We start from the raw sequence: 19,052 nt of genomic DNA on the forward strand, positions 1-19,052 counted from the left end.
AATCTGCCTGCAGTCCACCGTGTGTGTCAGATTTGATCCTCCAGTGTTTGTCCGTCTCCACCCTTGACGCCCATGAAGGGGTCATAATAAAGCCTTGGCAGGTGGAGCCCAGCAGGAGAGACGGGGTCTTGTCAGTCTGACACAGCTGAAAGAGCATCCTCTATGAGTCCACAGAGCACATAGCTCACACTCGGTCTTAGTTCAAGGGAAAAAACCGTTTAAATATCCCGTTATAAGCGATGATTGTGCCACTTGGCGGGAGGTACTGCCTGCATGAAGGCGAGCAAAGGAGGAAAGCCTTCATCGTTTGTTGTGAATGAGGGAAAAACATCAGAGGATGTGTGCATCTCTAATTAAGATGAGTACATCCAATACACACACATCATGTAGGTACGAACGAGACAGACATCCAATTTAAAAAGAAGTTAAACTAGGTGTGCCAGCTAAAGCAAACTTCCAATCGAGTGCAGTTAATCCTCCCGTGACTCGCTCCTCAGTGATGTGGTATTGTCAAAACACCGTTGGTGGTCACCAGCGTCTTGCTGTGAGGTGCTCGGCGCTGACTCATGCCTCCACTGAAGTTAAATCCTACTTCGCCAGATACAAATGCTGGTAAGGCACAAATACAGTACATTTTAAATATGGTGCAGTAAGTGTCGTCTCTGTTCAGATGCAGCTGCAACATCTAAGAGCACATCAACAAGTCAAATACTGAGATGAGTCCTCGCTCTCAGGAATCTGCAGATGGTCGGCGGAGAGAAAATTACACACAACTACTTAAAGCGTGAAACCACAGAAGTTCCCTTTGCCTCACAGACTGCGTTACAAGACCAGCTCGAACAGGCCTGCCAGGTAGCCGGGCCTCTGGGCACATGACAGATCAGGTGGATAAAAGTCAGACTCTTTCTTTGTGTCTAGTTGGGAAAACAGCATGAATTAAGATAAAAATCTGACATCCTTTGCTTGGCCCCTCCCGGAAAGTGATCTGGAGCAGAATCAGGTAATGTGTGTTTGAAAAAAATAATCGGAAGGCTTGGTGGAGATAGTTCCCAACAAGAAGCTGAGATTTTAATCTGGAGAAACACTCACCCACCACCAGGATCCACATTCTTTTCTTATCAATCGTGTGATTTTTCTCTTCTAAACCTTTTCAAACAGGGCTGATATGACTCCTTATCTTATGAACCTTACAGGTCCGTACAGAGACACTACACGGGTAAGACGGTACATGTAGTTGGTAATTCAAAGAAAACTGTTTGAAGATGCGGTGTAGGAGAAACTAAAGTAATTCATAGCGTGTACCAGCCGCCCAGTCATAAACCTGTATAGTGTAACACACCATGAAAGTCCTGGCAAGCTTTGGCTTCCCCCATGTGCTGCAGTGTGTGTAAGGTTGCAGTAAAGAGTAATTCCTTATGAAGAAAAGACCGGAGGGCAGGGACTTTGGTTGGCTTTAAAAACACTAAGACAGCATGAGTCAAACTGTAAAGGAAAACAGTAAGTTCACCCTGTGATGGACTGGCCACCTGTCCAGTGTGACTCCTGAGCTCGCCCACAGCAGGCTGGGATTGGCTCCTGCTCAGGATTAAATGGTAAATAAGATGGATGGATGGAAGATTCCAGCTTCACTGTAAACTACAGTCAACAGGATGTTAGAACAACTACCCCACTGCAGTGATTACAGCTGTTTTCACTCGGAGCCTGCACACTGCTCATCTTAACCCCACTGCATGGGGTGTGAACATGAGGACCAGGTTAAGTCAACCGGTCTACCTTCCAGCAGGTCAGAGTCCCATTGAGAACTGTGTGAACAGTTTATTCATCGGTTTGTATTTGATAAATCAAAACATATATTTCATGCTTTAAATCTTGAACATGTCTTTACGAGAAAAAATATTCTCTAAGTTTTCCACAGCTGATACATTACAGCCTGCTAGGTTCCTATATTATTATTTTTGGATGCATTGGGCATAATATCAGAATTCAAACTAATTTAAGCCGACACAAGCTATGCATACCTCAGTGTCCAGAACTACTTTCATTCACTCAATGATTTAAGTTTACAGGAGGAAATGCAAAAGTGATCAAATATGGGCACAAAGGGTTAAATAAAAAAGTGTCAACTTGTTCCACACACATGCAGACTTCTTTTAGCCTGAAACGACCTGCCTATTGTCACAAAAAAAATATTCAATTGGCACTACGGTAACTAGAAAATGCACAGTGAGGAGCTCTGACTACATTTACATACAAGTCAAAGTCTCTGTGAGGTAGTGAGAGTGGTCCTTACTCCTCATTAAAAATACAGCATATGAATGTGTATGTGACTGAATAAAAGACCTTTTTTTTTTTTCCATTACAGCACAGCTTGGCTCATGGCAGGGGACACGCATCTTCAAAAGAAGCAAACCTGCAAGGAAAATATTTCCAACCAAGCAGTTTAACAGAGTTAAAAACGCACTGTGATGGAAATTCAAATGTCACATTCAAGCTGAGCGAGAGAAAAAATAAAAACAACAAGAGCTTGTACTCTGGCATAATTAGGTCCAGGGGAATTCATTAATCCTCAGCTACAGTGTGTTTCTTGCCAAGTTATAAAAAGTTGTGAAACCTTTTTGCACAGATTTTCAAACTTCAGTCTGCGGCCAGCCGTCAGACGCTTCAAGTGAAAGACATGGTTCAGGACTTAAATACTTAACTTAAGTACCTCCATGTCTTAACGGCGTGATAAAACATATCATAACGCCGGGGAGATGTTTGAACAAAACTACTTGATGAGATATGAATCCAGAAAAACAACAATGACGAAGGATTATCGAGCTTTTCAAATATAAACACGCTTCAGAGAGAAAGTGGATTCTAAACAGAGAATGGGGGTTGAAAAAACAAAGGGCTACATGTTGGTTATTTCTTTTCACATTTATAGAGTGGGACATCTGAACTGTGCACAGGAAAGCCTGAATAAACTTTGCTTCAGGGGAAGTGGGGTCCTCTTGTCTTGTAGATAATGCCAGGTTTCATTTCCCGAACAGGATGGTGACTCAGCAAGGGACGAAAAGTTTCAGACCATCACAAGCCAGCGCACCAAAACAATGGCCTGCTGGAGACATCTTAAGAGCCATCTGCTTTCACAGGCTCACAAAGACATCCCATCATGGCACCAGCCACACTTCCAAATTGCTTTCCTTCTTTCCTGAAGTTAAAGGTGGCCAAGCAGGTAGAAATTAGCTGCCCTGCAAAAATACAATACATGAACACTCATTTACTACAACAGGGCGGAAAGATTTAGTGAACGTACTTGTAGGTGGGCAGAAAAAGGGAAGAGCAGGAGGTGAAAACAACACTGGAAATTCCTATGAGAACAAGAGTCCGTACGTGTGTGCACATATCAAAGAAGAAGAATTGTTATGTCTTGTGGGATGGCAGCTGACATGATAACACAGAGCAGACCGGTGCAGCCCCCCCTCCTGTCTCTCCCGGGGGCTTCGGCGGCCTCACAGTGCAGACTAACTACGCAAGAGCTCCACTCCTCTGAGCACCAGAACCAATAAAATACATACTTCGAGTTTGGCTTCAAAGGCTGACGTGCTCAGGTAACAAGAGCTCTTTTTATACCAAGTGACCACAGGAGACTTGCCTTCCTCACTGTTGGGCCATCATAATAATGGAGAAAGCGCCCTTGGCAATAACTCTAAAGATCCGATATGGCAGCTTCTTGTTTTATTATGGGTTACTGCTTTTTGCTTAGAACCAAGAACACACATGAATCCATCCATGGATCCATCCACCTTATCCAGCAGTGTAACCGGAAGCAAAGTTGCCAGCTAAGTGACTTTGCTGCTATATATTTAGAGACTTTTCAGATCTCGAACCCTGACCCTCCGGTTCCCTAAAGCACTCACAGGGGACGATTTAATTTTGCAACTTCTAGCAATTTTTACGACAACTAATAGCGACTCTGCAATACTGATAGAGTTTAATGTGGAAGTGCATGCATGAAGTTTTAAATAAACTGAATGTTTAATATAGCACTATATTGCATTTCACTGTATTGCCTTTCATGACTTTGGCTGACATGAGACGGCCATATTTTCTTCTCCTGCCAGTATGGTTGAACACGAGTGTCAGACAAAGTACATAGCAACTTTTGAGGTGTTCAGATTCATTTTGAAACAATGTGGTTATATGCATGTAACATGCTGAGTGACTCAGTAAAAGTTGCACTTATTTTTGCTTAATTTCCCTCACTGAGTGATTCATGTCCAAACATAGAAATGCAGAACCAGCAGCGTGGTGATAATCAGCATGGTTGCAATAAGGAAAATGTATAATCGGATTATTATTTAATTCTAATAAAAGCGCTTAGAGTACTATTTTGGTCAGATCTTATTGGGCGTTGCTGCTAAATCCACCACTTTTTTGGTTCTGGGCCAATTTCTTTTACATTACCTTCAGGTAAACAATAAATAAAACTGATCTTTAGTTTTCACAGTCTTCAGATTAGTTGCTCATTATAAAAAAGCTATATCCAGGTTCAGCGATTTTGTCTGGTTTTCATAACACGCAAAAATCCTTTAATGTATTCAGTCATCAACTAATTAAGCAGGAGGTTTTATTACTGCCTACAGAGTTCTGAAATGAGTGCCGAAAGGTAAACCAGTGTTGGCTTTGTATTTGCTTTTTCTTGAGTCATTTGTACCCTGAAGCCTACAAAAATCCACTTGCATACCTCCTCCGCCAACACTGGGGGTTCAGCAGTAGCTTATGTAAATTTACATCCTTCCACTATAAAGTCTTGTAAAATCGTGGAAGCCTTTTTGTTTTAACAGGTACAGACTTGCAGCGCAGTGAGAGGAAATGGAGGCAGGATGCTACTAGTTTGTGCCCGAGCAGTAAGAAATCATCAGCACTGATAAGACACCAGGGTGGGATTTTTTTTTTCTTTTTTTTTTCCTCATAAGCTCTTCACAGGATGTCAGGGGCAAACATGGCTTTAAAAGACAATCGGGACAAAGAATGATAACAATCCTTCACTTTACTTCAGTACCCCAAAGAGGGGGGGAAAAAAATCTATTCTGTTCAGCACACACAAAAACGCATTTTCTGAAAAGGGCAGCAACCCCCATCAGAGCTGCCGTATAAGATGGGAGGGCCCACACAAGACAATGCCGCAGCTCTTTTCAGCAAAAAGTAGAAGCGACTTCACATCAATGCCTCGAGGTGAGACAAAGGCAGATTGAATAGGCTGCAGACAACTAATGGAGCACCTTCAAAGAGTAAGTGCAATACAGTACACTTAGCATTTCAATGAATCGCTAATAAGACTCGCTACAAGCTTGGAAAAAGCCTGGGAAAAAGATTGAGGAAGATTGCTTAAGATTGGAAATCAGTCAGAATGAGTCTATTACAAGTCTTTTGTTGTTCTTATCCAGTTGAGTGACTGTTGTTAGATTTAAAGTTCACGACTTCCCCAAGTGGAGAATAACAATAAGTTTCCAAGTGCAAGTCAGAGCTGCCCAAAGTGAGAGTTTCTCATGCCGATATTCAAAATAATGCCAATCATACCAATAGTGGAGCTTAAAAGAAGTGAGGGAACATAATGAAAGGGGGAATCAGACTCCCTGAAATACTTTCTGACCGTTGCCCACTTTTACTGCCTGTGCTGACAGCGTTGCATCCTCAAGACATCCCATGACCCCACTGTGAACTCTTTTGGTTTTATTGCACCTGTAGCTCCATAACTCAGGAATGAAAAATGGCACATACTTTGAAAGTGTGTTTCAGTCAGAAAGAAGAGGCCCCAGGACATATTTTTAACCATCTGACGCTTATCGATGGGCTACCTCACGGATTCGTGCCAGGAAATTGTTGTTGCTCGACAAAAGGTCAGGTTACAGAGTTCACCATAGAAAAGAATCCAAAAAGTGGCAGGAATTTACTCTCTTGCTCAGCGAGCTACTGACATTATGCATGCTGGGCAGTGTGCACAGGCTGTCCAGTTAAAGATCTGATACTTCCTAAATAGGTTTTCGGACGGGATTACTCAAGGACAGTCGGTCTGACAGACGCTTCTGGGGAAGGTACGTCGAAAGAGTCTGCAGTTTGAAGGAAAAAAAGCCGTCTACACTTGAATTCTTCAGAGAGGAAACACATAAACCTGGGAAGAGGTGTGAATGGAAAGAGTAGGACTCTAGTTACAACAAGCGGGACTGGGATAGAGTATGCATGCTCATGTCAGCACATGCACCGCGTTGCTGCTGTACCAGCTGAGGCGCAGCTGTGTTTGGAGTCTGCTCTTCAGCCCGACATGGACCAGACATTGGGCATGAAAGGGCAGCTCTACCTCGGATTAGCAAACAACAACAACAACAACAACAACAACAAAAAAAACACGCTACAGCCAATCTGTGTCTGTGTGGAAGTATGTACATAAGTTCAAAGAAAATAAAAAAGAAAAACCAAGACATGTAAATGCCTTGTGATGAATATCCAATCTCATGTTTTTATCTGCACACATATTGCTTTGAGAGTTGAAAAAAAAAGACAAGAATTTCATGAAATGCATTAATTGAAACTAATGATGTAATCAAAAATAAAAACATGACAGGATTTTTTCTTTTTTAAAGCTTTTAAGGGTTTTTGTTGACTATAGATTCTTGCAGGGCACAACTAATCCTATTTTCAAAGACTGCATTTTCTCCCTGTGTATGTATAGCTTGACTCTGAGTGCTATTGCTTCCTTCCACAGGTCAAAGGAGGTTGGACATCTCTCAGTTGCCCTGTTGGAGGCATTGTCTGTCTCTCTATGTCGGCTTTGAGATGGAATGGAAAATATTTCCTCTTCAAGACCCCAAGTCAAATAGAGACATGGGAAAAAGTGTGATGAAAATATTTTGTGTTTCCTGATGTTGAGGTGATGCATCTGTGGAGAGGGATTCCTGGAGCACAGAGACGTGAAGAACGTACATGTGCAACATAAAACACGCATCCAGCACTGGAACACGCACACATAAATGCACACCTGTTGAAAATACACTATCAAAACCATCCTTCTCTGTAAAATTTCTAAAAACGTTGAGTAGTTTCACCACCGTTTTGAAGCAATACAGAAAAAAAGAGTGTGAAAAAATCAAAACAATCTGTAAATGTTGCTTTTCTTTATTACCCGCTCACACATTTTTGGTAGAACGACTCATGTGTGAAGTCAAATGAGAAGCGGCATAATACAACTGATTAATATAACGGGAAAGGCTCAGGAAACTGTGCAGCAGCAGATAATCTCAGCTGTGAATAAATCACAAGCAACCCTGCTGAACCATGAAACAGAGTCAGGTTCAGAGTGCTCACCTCTCTGACCCCTATACTGGCCAAAGTCACACCTCACTGCAGAGTCAACAAATGCCAGCCTGCACTCCATATGTGCCAATGTGCACTGAGGAGGGGGCAAGCCGGTTCAGTGCAGCACTGTCCCATCAGCCAAGATGGCTTCCCTCCTGGGGCTATAATTCAACAATGCAATGTTTACTGAACCCAGTCTTCAGGCAATTATGTGGATGGGTCTTGTGGGGAGGGCAGACCTTCTCTGCTGTTCAAACTCTGGAGTGGGGCTGATGTTTGCACTGCTGTGCTTCGCAACTCCACAGAGTCCTCGTCGACTCTGAATGGGAATTAAACAGCAGGTAGCTGGATGGCAAATAGCAAAGCGCCACACGGAAGGACCAATCGCATCTAGAAATTCACCTGGAGCCGATTAAATTACCCATAGGACAAAAATCCTCACTATAAAATAATTTGCAGGGGGATGGAAGAGGTTGAGCTACTGTACATATGCCAGAGGAAGAAGACAGTTCACTCCAGTGACACACTCTTCAGTCACAGGAATCCGAGCTGCCCTTCCCCCAACCTCATTCTAACCCCCAAACACACTTGTGACGGTCTATCCTGGGTGAAACCTCAGTGCCAAAATTGTCAACAGTGGTGCACATGGTTGGCCAGACGTCATATACCAGAAATCGAGAGGCCTACATGATTCAATCTAACTGAAAACACCCTCATCAGTAAAACATTTCAGACTTGCTATGATTATTTCCATGACTGAACATAAAGTTGAAATAATTGGCTGAGATAATACCTCACAACACTGCTGCTGGTAGTTCACAGTGGGGTGCGGGCGCACTTTTCTGATGGAGAACCCTTACCCATTGAGAGTTTTATTGACTTTGATTGTGCGGGTTGATGCGCATGACCCTGACATTCCAGCAGAGAGGAGAAGGGTCCCGTAGTAACCCCAGTACGTGCACTTAATTGAATCAAGAGAGAGTCAGCCCGCTGTAGTTGAAAGTCATAATGCAAGAAACAGATGCTTGTGGTTCCAGATAATTGAATTATGCTGCTGTTGTTGGTCCAGCAGTCAATCAAGGCTGTTGTAAAAGTGTAGAGGTCATCTCCTGTTGCTCACTACTGATGATGATCTCTGAACTGTGCCGCTTTTGTGAATCAATAACATTCAGGACAGGGGTACATGCTCAATCTCACCGTGGCGTACTGACAAAGTGATGGATCGTTTCATTGACAAAAACAGCTCAACGCTCAAGTGCATGTCACCACTGGATGTTAAATAAACCTTGAAGGCATGGAAATTTTAACACTGTGGTTTCTTCATATGTCCGGTACATCAATGGTGGTGCACTCAGGATGTAGCATGCGGAAGATTTATGCCCGCCAGCCGCCACAGCTACGTCCCATCCTTCAAAAAAAGGCTTTGCTTCAAATCAAATCAACACAGAGGTGTCACAGATACCTCAACCATGACAGCTCTGTTTATTGGAGGGCATAAAGGTGAGAGACTAGACTGGATTCACAAAGGGGAGGGGGGGGGGGTCTATTCTCAGCAGCAAGGCATCCTCCATATGATTCATGTCACAAATATAGTAGAGTGGAGAAGACATCATATTTCTTGTGCAGTAATATAAGTAATAACACTGAATATTCAACATGCAAAGAGGGTAATACATTAATGTAGCTACTGGTCCCTTTTTTAACATAGATTGGCTTTAGGCAAAAATCTTTTATCAATAAATATTCGTTTAATTCAGCAAATACCTTCACAAATCATCAGCAGATTAATGAACTGAAGAAAATTGTTAAATATAGTAAATATTAGGCACCATTGAATATTAGTCAACTTGAATGTGCAGGCTGATTGCAGTTTGAATCCTGTAGAAGCAGGTAAAACATCCATCCCAAAATCTATGGTGCAAGTTTCAGCTGCTTGCTGTGGTGAGAATTAAATGGACTGAACTACACAGAGGCACACAGATCCAACGGATTCAAATTTCCAAAAGACTAGAATATTAAAATAAATCAATCACAAATAGGCAAAGTTGTCAGACTGTCATAAGAGCACACGTTGCTTCTAATTAACACTGCAGCCAAAGCAAAGTGCAGCCTGACAAAGTTTGAAAGGCTTTAGGAGTTGAGGACTCCAGAGAGACTATGAATAGCTTGTTTCTATGGACAAACTTAGCCCCGGCTTCACTCAACAGGAGGTTCCAGTTTGTCCAATTACCTCTAAAAGCATCTTTACAGTACATGCTGATGTGACTACGTGAGGTGGAATCTGTTCTTCAGCCCACCTGCATGCAAAGCAGCACTGCGCACCGCTGGCTCCACACAAATAGAAACACCAACACATGACTTTTTTTCCCCCCTTAAAATAGATCTTGATTTGACCTCTGGTGAGATAATGTGATTTTAATGTGAAGTGGGGATGTAGGAGGGGAAATATGAAGATGGGAAGAAAGTAGAGAGAAAGTTTGAGCGCACTTACAGTAACCAGCTGACATGTGAGTATCAAAGAAAGGATAAGTCCACAGATCGCAGTGGTCGGGGAGCCCATTTTCCACCAACCCAGCGCAGGCTGCAAATGCTGGGGAGAAGAAAAAAAAAAAAAAAAAAAAAGAAAGGAAAAAAAAACCCCCGAGGTCCTTCACTCCCCCTGGCCACTGGAGCCGTGCACCTTTTTCAGACTTTTCTTCTGTGAGAAAAAAGAAACCCTTTGCGGCTCCTCTGCGCCCCGCAGCCGGCGGGACTTCATCAACAGGTAAGACCGAGCCCTCCCCCCAAACCCCCGGCTCTGCTCTGGCTCTCACTGGGGCGCCGCAAAAATATCGACTTCGAGGGGCTTCACGCTTCTCCTGTGCGCTCCAAAACTTGGGAGTTGTGTGGGGCTGAATGCAGCCGCGCAAAGTCACTGGGAAGTCCTGAGAGAGAGAGAGAGAGAGAGAGAGAGAGAGAGAGAGAGAGAGAGAGAGAGAGAGAGAGAGAGAGAGAGAGAGAGAGAGAGAGAGAGCTGCTGAAAAAGTAAAAGGCGGAATGGAATTCAGGGAGTGCTGAAAGAGAAGACAGCTAATCCCAGTGTGGGGAGACGCCACCTAGTAGACCCATGTTGGCTCTCGACATGGCCACACACTCCTCTCATGTGCCTGCTGCTCTGAAACCCCCTGCATGCGTGCACGCTCCCAACGCCGCTGCATGCAATCCGTGCTGCAGGAGGAAACTACTTCTCGGGTGTGCAAGAAGAACCAACGCACTCCTTCACGAGTCTCAGTCCCAACATACAATCTGTGGTTTAGAAAGAAAAGAACACATGGGAAGCTGCAAGTATGAGCAGCACGCTGAATAAAAGGTAAAAATAGTGCAACTATGCAGAAAAAAGAATAATTTAAATGGAAAAACTATGAATGTAACAGTGTGCAGAAGTTACAACAAAGTGAGCTCAACCACGCTCCTACATGTATGTTAGGGAAATATGTTATTGTATGCTATAAAGGTTATTTATGCATGTTTTGTTTTTGTTTTTTTTAAGAAAGAAGAAGAAGCTACTCCTCCCAGGCCTTTTGTTATTCTTTGATTGGGTGATAAACCTGCTTTATGCTCAGAAAGTACTTTTCATGCCCTCAAGACACATATTTTTCAAAGTGCTTAATTGCATGCCTGAAACTAGCTGCTCTCACTATTTACTCAGTAAATTAAAAAAAAAGGGCAAAAAAAATTGCTTATCCAGTATAAAGCTTGTGATTTTAGAGGATAGTTTGCTTTTATCTGGTAGAAAATTACAGCTGCAAAGTTTATGAAACTAAAACTTTTCAGATATTTGAGCTTTAAGTGCCCTCTACTGGAGATACTAGTTGAATTACACTCAGGATGGGAATTCATTCCCAGCGCAGGGAGTGTGATGGAGAAAATAAATAATAATAATAATTGAAATACAGTCAAATACTTTATATACTTTCCCTGCAGGGACATGCTCTGAATATGTTTAACATACAGAATCTGAGCAAACTGATCACCAGGACTGGATTCCAATCATGTAACTTGTGTAAAGAGCATATTGTATTAGTCAGAGGTTTAAAAGAACAGCTGTCGCCAATTAAAAGCTAAACCCTGAATATAAATGGAGAGAAGCTGGCTGACCGAAATAGACTAGAAGAAGACGGGCAGAATGAGCTTATCAGGTTCGGGTGGAATCTCATGAATGTGTGCCGTATCAAACGCTGAGTTTCAAAAGACCAATTATACTCATATGTAAGAGTCTCAGGATATAAGACTTTATGTATCACTGGGTAACTACAAAAGAAAAACTGTCAAAACAAAAGGAAAGAGTATAAGTAATATGATACCACTAAAATCCCCATAAAACACACAGTGGTTCCTCATCCGGGAGACTTCAGGGGATCATGTTAAGGACCGACGAGGGATTTCAAGCTGCTTTATGTATTTCTGAAAGAGTAAAGCACGTCAAAACCTTTTCCATATGCTGACAGTTTAATTGCATGATATAAGTTAAGCTGCTGCTCTTCAGGTGCTTCGTTCTTGAAAAGAAAAGAAGAGCAAACACAACATGGACTCTCACACACACAATTATATAAGAAAGCAGAGTAGATACATGCAATTAAATGATAAATCACAAGTGAACTGCAGGCCCCGGGGCAGGAATTCCTTCCCGTGCTCTTTAGACCTCTTTTGCACACCAGAGACGGAGACAGAGGGATCGTTTCTGTGGCTGACTGGACTTTGCTTGTGAATGCATGCAAAAAGCATCTCGCTGACCACAGTTGTGTGATTTAGGGACTCCTCCCAGGCCTCTGGTCTGGAAAAAGCTTGTCAAATGCGTGAGGTAAAACTTGTCAAAACCCATCATTTTAGATTCTGAAAGCTGTTTAGGATATTTCTGCACCCTTCAACCCCAACACTGACCCAGTCTGCTGGGTTTTACCAACTCCATCTGATGGGGTTTATTAATCTATATACATTTTTCTTGGGGCCTTTTCTTGCGGTTAAAAAGCTGAAAAAAGTGTAAAAGCAAACAACTAAATCCAAAGAAGTTGATTTAATGAGACTTCTCCAGCCATCTGGTTTCTCCCTTCGTCATGTGAAGATGAGGAATGGTGCACGTTGCTGTTGCACTGTGTGTGTTGTTCCCAGCTGAAACTGGAGTTTCCAGCTGTCGAAAGCAGCTGCGATTCAATCAGCGAAAGAATATGAAACACTTCCCTTCCTACCGAGGGGTCGACGCCCTCAGTGATGTACTGAAAGACATGGCTGGACACGTGGGAGACTTTTTGACTCCCATTTATCAATAAACACATAAAAGATTATTTCTTTCTTTGTTTCCCACCACATTCTCAGTAAATGACTCCTTAAAATTGTGTTTAGTGATGAAGAATATGTAAGACATTATGGACTGAAGATCATGAAGATTGTGGCCCCGAGATCGAGCGAGTTGAAAAAAATTGGTAGCCTGAACATGTCAACCAGTCAAAGAGGCATCATGAGTACAGAAAGTCACTAACTATAGCAGCTGCTGGTATCTGAGCGTCTGTGCTCCCACTACCCAAAATAAATAGCAATACATGAACGTCCTGCACACTCACAAGAGTTAAGTATAACACTACAAGTGTGGTAAAAGTGTCTGACATGACACGGGTATCTAGTTCATCTGATAATTTTAGACAGTTGCTGCTAGAAGACGACCCTCTGGTCGTCTGCTGTACCTGTATAACCTCGGTAAATGTGTGTGTGTGTGTGTGTGTGTGTGTGTGTGTGTGTGTGTGTGTGTGTGTGTGTGTGTGTGTGTGTGTGTGCCCTGCCTTAGGATAAGCAGCACCCGGGATTGATGATTCTTCACGGGTTAACAGTAGCAAAACTGTATTATTACACTATTTAAAAGCTGCAAAAACCAAAAATTATATAGTTACAGTGTAAATAAAAGGGGTCTTTAAAAATAAAAAGTCAGAGAAATAGTTGGAGAATCTATTGGCGTTTCTAACAAGTAATAAAAAGCAAGTTAAAAATGGACAGAACACATCTCGAGTGGTTGGTGCAAATTATTTAACTTGGTTGAGTGACTGACTTAATTAGTAACTAAAACGTTTCTTCGAACTTTCTTCAGCAGGAAGCTGAGAATTTTATTTTTGTGCCCTGTTTAGCCTATTCAGCCAGATAAACATATTTGATCTATATTTTGTAGCTTAGTAATGAACTTCAGTGAATGTTTTTGGTTATAAATTAACGTCCACAACCAAAAAGCGAGGAGCTTCTCCAGAGTCCAGTTATCTCAAACTGTTGTCCAGAAAGAGCCACAGAGACTCTGAACTGTCCAGTGGAATGATTGTGATATGCTCCTGCCCCCTGCAGGTTTGGAAGAGCATTTATAGACGTTTAAAGGGCTCACTTGAATCTGATAAAGGTCAAATAATTCCAAAAGGTTTTTATTTATTTATTTATTTACCCAAGTGAGTGAAACAGTTTATAGTGACTCACTCTAGATTAAATTTGCCATTATATCATTTTACTCTGGCAGTCGCCTTATGGTGCCGTTATGGCAATGAGAAAATCCACGACCATAGATGTTTTTTTTTTGTTTTACTTCACACGAAACAGTCCCAATAAGTTGAAATACTTATTGGGGGAAAAGCAAAAGGGAAAAGTGTAAAAGATGCATCATAAGCAATAATGTTTAATTCCTACTCACGATCCTGAGCATGAGGACACTGCTCACATCTAATGAGGCCTGTGAGATCTGCACTCTGGGATACACACTTTGTCACCGACTGTATAATTAATGTAAAGTAAGATGACATCCTTCATGCAGAAAAAGATCATCAGAGATCCCCTACTGGGAATCAGATGATTGAAGTTTATAAACGTCCTTATTTCTGTTCTGCATGCTTTCCAAATAACGGACTGATCAATACCATGCATATGAAGATAACTAACCAGCTCGGCACCATTTTATGTTTTTTTTTTTTTTTTTAAATTGTACTGTTCATCGTTAAAGTAAATTGCATCTTATCTCCAAAGCAGGTCTCTCTCGTAAATGACGCTGAATGTCTCGATGGACTATTTCTACAAGTAAAGGTTAATGAATAAATAAAAACTAAAAGGCATTCCACACTGGGCCTCCATGCTGTGATGCACTTTACTGCTGAATCAAGCACCGTGCATAAATACTACAATAAGTCACATGAAGAATTTGGCTTTGGGAGTCAGCTGCAGCTGTGTGTCACTTCAGAATACTAAAGAACTATTGCTGGTGGATGGATACAAAGACTCATGTAACATAGTGACTCAAAACACTTTGTGATAAAATAAAGATCACATGAATTGTTTTTGTAATGGATCCGGTAGAATTCCAGAAAGCAACAAGGCAATTGTTTTGTATTTCTGTATGTAGGGTAAAACACAGCAGTCCGACTGTGGACGCAAGGGGTGTGTATCGATAAAACAGTTTATAAAGAGACAAATTCATTTTAAATAATATAAAGATGAAGACAGCACTGTTGGTTCTGTCCTTCCACAGCAATAATTATACTTTATTATAAGCATTACAATATTTTGACAAAAATATGTCTTTTCAGCAGATAATAGTTCCGGCATATTTGGAAGAATTCTTTATTGAATAGGGGAGAGTTAAAAAAAAAAAAAAGGGTTCTTGATTTTGGAGAATGGGTGGAATTTCATAAACTGAACTTCTTCAAATTCCTTTTTGGACATGCTAGCAAATTGAATTGTTCTGCTGTTATTTGTTTTTGTGCATATTCAAATGAAAAAAGGAAATTAAATCATATAGATTTATTTGTGTGCGAACAGTGGGAGGGTTAAACTACCCGTTCTCTTCCCTGTGGTCTGCTATCAATAGTATTTCATTTTTGGGAGGACGCACAGCATTTCAAAGAGAAGGTTGGCTCCAGTCAGTGCCGTATTTCCTGTTGAGGGAAAATAACAATAAATAAATTATGAAAATTGGACATCAAGTCGCATTTGAATGGAGAGTACCTGTCGTGTCATAAGCTGGAGCCACCTCCACCAAATCACACCCAACCAGGTTCAGACCGCGGCAGCCCCGAATAATCTCAACACCCTGCATTTAACCAAAGAAAGACAAATTCTGTTACAGTTTTGGGGAGTGAATTAGAGAAAGAGTTTCACATGGTATTTACCTGGATGGGAGTGAGTCCCGCTATCTCTGGGGTTCCTGTTCCAGGAGCAAAGCCCGGGTCAAGAGCATCGATATCAAAACTGAGATACACAGGACCGCTGCCCATCTGAGCCCGGACTTCAGCCATGAGAGGAGCCAGGGATTTGAACCAACACTCTTCCACCTGGACCACGCGGAAGCCCTGAAGAATGATATTACAAAGGTTTGCAAAACATGGCGTATCTCAGCATTGCCTGCAAGCGGCGTACCTGTGCACGGCTCCATTCATATGAATCTGCAGAGTAGCCCGAGCCCCTCAAACCAATCTGCACCACCCTCTTGCAGTCCAGCAGTCCTTCATCGACACAGCGTCTGAATGGAGTCCCGTGCCAAATCTTCTCCCCCAAGGCAACGTCACTGGTGTCAGCATGAGCATCAACATGGATCAACCCCACTGGGCCGTGCCTGACAAGTAAAAGGACAACAAGAAAAAGAGTTCTAGACTGGATACAAACATTTTTCACTGTCATTCTATGCATTTTAAAATAACTGTCCTTTTAAAGACGCAGCCTCCATAAACAATCCCAACTTCTATTAATATGGATGATGCATATTTAGGATTTAGTAAAGTATACATACTTCTCGGCTACAGCTTGCAGGATTGGGTATGTAATTGTATGATCACCACCTGCAAACACCAAAGTTTAATCCGGTGAATAAATGTTTGACCTCTACAAGAAAGTTAATAATTAAACTGAGAAGATAAGACTTCATTCACTTTGATGTGTTATGAAACATTTTGTAGGTGGATTTTATGGGTAACACTGACAGGATCTGAAAGCGTTTCTTTTTGAAGTCTGATTTTCACCTCATCACTCACCCATTGTGAGAGGGATGCACCCTGTCGCCACGATCTTCCTGTACGCCTCTGTGATACGTTTGCAGGTTTCCTTCAGGTCATACAAATTCACATTAACATCCCCAATATCAGCCACCATGACGGACTCATACGGTGCTGCTCTGGTGCCGCTGTTGTAAGCCCTGAGCAAGGCGGATTCCACTCTGATCTGGCGTGGGCCAAACCTGTGGAGATGGTACAGGAAGTGTGCGGTGTTATAGATGTCAGTGCTGAAGTAATTTAAAGAAATTAAAAGCAGCACGGATGATTTCACAAGTGTGGCACTAACATTTCTGTGCCGCTTTATCAAACTCAGTGTTGCTGGAGCTCCACTTAGAGTGCATCCTGGACAGGGGACCAGTTCATCTCAGGACAAACTAGAATCATCCATTAGCTTTAAATGCAGTTTTCTGGACTTTAGTTGAAAACTGAATATCCTCACACACAGGGAGCAAATGTAAGCCCATCCAGAAAGCCCTCAAGCCCTACCTGGTCTCAAATGGGGTATGCTCTTGCCATAAGGCAAGAGTGCTAACCACCTCTCCACTGTGCAGCTTAATGTGTGTGAAACTGTCACAGTTTTTCTTGAGAATTTCACACAGATTCATTGAATACACTTTGCTAATGGCAGCTTGGTCCTTTGTTGACCTCAAAACTTCCATAATTACTATTTGCATCTATTCAATGAGGTGCTGAAGACGAAGAGCTTATGATCCACATTAACAGGACAGCATGGAAGCGTTGCTGCAGATTTGTTGGTTGCACATCCATGAAGTCGATGCCAATGCTCCATCAGTATCCCAGAGGTGCTGGATGTGTCACCCTGCTTCTGCAGCAGTGTGGTGCACTTTGCTCATAAAGGAGAGGACATGGTCAGCAAAAATTTTGTAGCAGAAATTGAGACTCATCAGACAAGGAAACTTTTTTTTTCCAATCTTCTATTGTACAATTGCAATGAGCAGGTCAAAAGTGTAGCCTCAGTCTTCTGTTCTTAGGTGGCATTTGTTGCAGCTGGTGAGGTCTTCTGCAGCTGGAACCCATCAGCTTCACGGTTCCACGCGCTGGCAGGTGTCCTGCACACCTGTACTGTTCCCTTTTTAGAATTTTGACCCAGTCTGACAACTCTCTCTGACATTACCAATGGATTTTGGACTATTTATACTAAATCCGCCGATCTTTTAATGTTTTGACAACACAATGATGCAATGAAAATGAGAAGAAAGGTAATTGACAAGAGAAGCTCCCCACCTTGCCCCAGGCCTGTTGGAGGTCCCGGTGTCGATGGGGACTCCAATAAAGGCTGCGTCCAGTCCGTCTGCGGAGTCCTGATATGGTAACCTGGCCATGGTGGGGATCCCCGACACCCGCGCAACGAACTCGGCGCTATGAGGAACATTGAAGCGTTTTCCCGAGGACTGTCTCTTTGGCTGTTTGTCCGGAAACTGCCGGGCCCTGAGGGAAACCGCTGTTTGGTTTGCAGGTGAAAAGAAGTCCGCAAAAGCGGCGCGTCTTAAGTTTCCCCTGAGTCTGAACATGGTTGAGTTCTGAGGCGGACCTGAGTACTCTGAACCCGACTACCCGCACGATGCGTTCACTGAAGCTCGGGATATTTAACACCCACGTTAGGGCACTAATTGTCTCAGTTAAGAAATCCGAAGCACGAGTACACAGTGGTTAAAACATTTTGGCCATTTTATTCTAGCCACAATATTTGCATTGTATTAAAAAGTGGATACATTTGTTTACATCTTTCATGGATTATGCTTATGATTTTCTAAGTTACGAAAATGGTTTGAGTTCTTGAAGGCAACATTCACAAACTCAGGCGCAGACTTGGAGAACAGGTTCGGTAGAATTTTATCATTTCCAAGGAAATGGATTTATTTTAGCAGCTTAAAAACACAAACACGCAAAACATACTCATATCTCTACAGATGCCTTCATTAATTAAAAGTAAGTAAAAAGCAAGAAGACAGCTCTACTACCTGTCAAATGTTTGGACACCTTCCCATTTAGTGTATTTTTTTTCTTGACTATTTACACTGCAGATTCTGTGTGATGGCATTAAAGCTATGAATGAGCACACGTGAAATAATGAAGTAAACAAAAAAGTGTGAAACAACCCAAAGTGTGTTTTATGTTTTACATTCCTCAAAGTAGCCACCCTTGCTTTTTTGACAATGCTGAAAACCCTTGCCCTTCTCTCAGTGAGCTTCTTGAGGTACTCAACTAGTTTGTATTTCACAGGCGTGAAATGATTGACTGTGGAATATACATGCACATATGGAAGTATCTTGCATTCTTCATATAAAAACTGCGGTAGTGCTATCAGTCCCTCATAGTCATTACAGACCTTACAGATGAGAAGAATACTGATGAAAAGTCAAGCAAGCAAATAAACAAAAACAATATTGCACTGCGGTTCATAACATTAAACTGCTGTTCTTGTGTTTTTGATTTTGCAGTCACGCAGTGAAAATCACACACTTACTGCTCCCTCTTGTGGTGGAAGGTCACAATATCATGCGTGGAGAGGAAAGCATCAAACTATCCTGCAGACTGATGACCTGCATGGCTCAAATTAAAAAGCAGCTGTGTCACGAATGTCATAAGAAATTAATGAAATCAGATAGGAGAATACTTTTTTTATGAAGGTTTTAAAACTACAATCAG

At 42.1% G+C, this 19,052-nt stretch overlaps 2 protein-coding genes across 3 annotated transcripts in view; both read right to left on the bottom strand.

Annotated features, from left to right (window-relative positions):
* The window catches only part of hspg2 (heparan sulfate proteoglycan 2), a 94,944-nt gene extending 84,780 nt beyond the window's left edge, over positions 1-10,164 (bottom strand). The window contains exon 1 of one of the 2 annotated variants that reach the window (XM_030117941.1): positions 9,830-10,164. In XM_030117941.1, the coding sequence (XP_029973801.1) occupies positions 9,830-9,898 (69 nt within the window). In that variant the 5' untranslated portion in view covers positions 9,899-10,164. The remainder of the gene's footprint in view (positions 1-9,829) is intronic. The other variant, XM_030117942.1, reaches the window with a different exon arrangement.
* A 4,759-nt stretch (positions 10,165-14,923) lies between these two features.
* agmat (agmatinase (putative)) lies at positions 14,924-17,936 on the bottom strand. The gene is made up of 7 exons (XM_030118710.1): positions 17,628-17,936; positions 16,362-16,564; positions 16,121-16,169; positions 15,751-15,946; positions 15,504-15,683; positions 15,340-15,424; positions 14,924-15,269 (listed from the first exon to the last, which is right to left on the bottom strand). Exons 1-7 carry the CDS (start codon positions 17,912-17,914, stop codon positions 15,196-15,198), a joined length of 1,074 nt encoding a protein of 357 aa, XP_029974570.1. The 5' UTR covers positions 17,915-17,936; the 3' UTR covers positions 14,924-15,195.
* Positions 17,937-19,052: the final 1,116 nt, after the last annotated feature.

Source organism: Salarias fasciatus, chromosome 20 (genome assembly GCF_902148845.1).
Source record: "Salarias fasciatus chromosome 20, fSalaFa1.1, whole genome shotgun sequence".
Lineage (NCBI taxonomy): Eukaryota > Metazoa > Chordata > Actinopteri > Blenniiformes > Blenniidae > Salarias > Salarias fasciatus.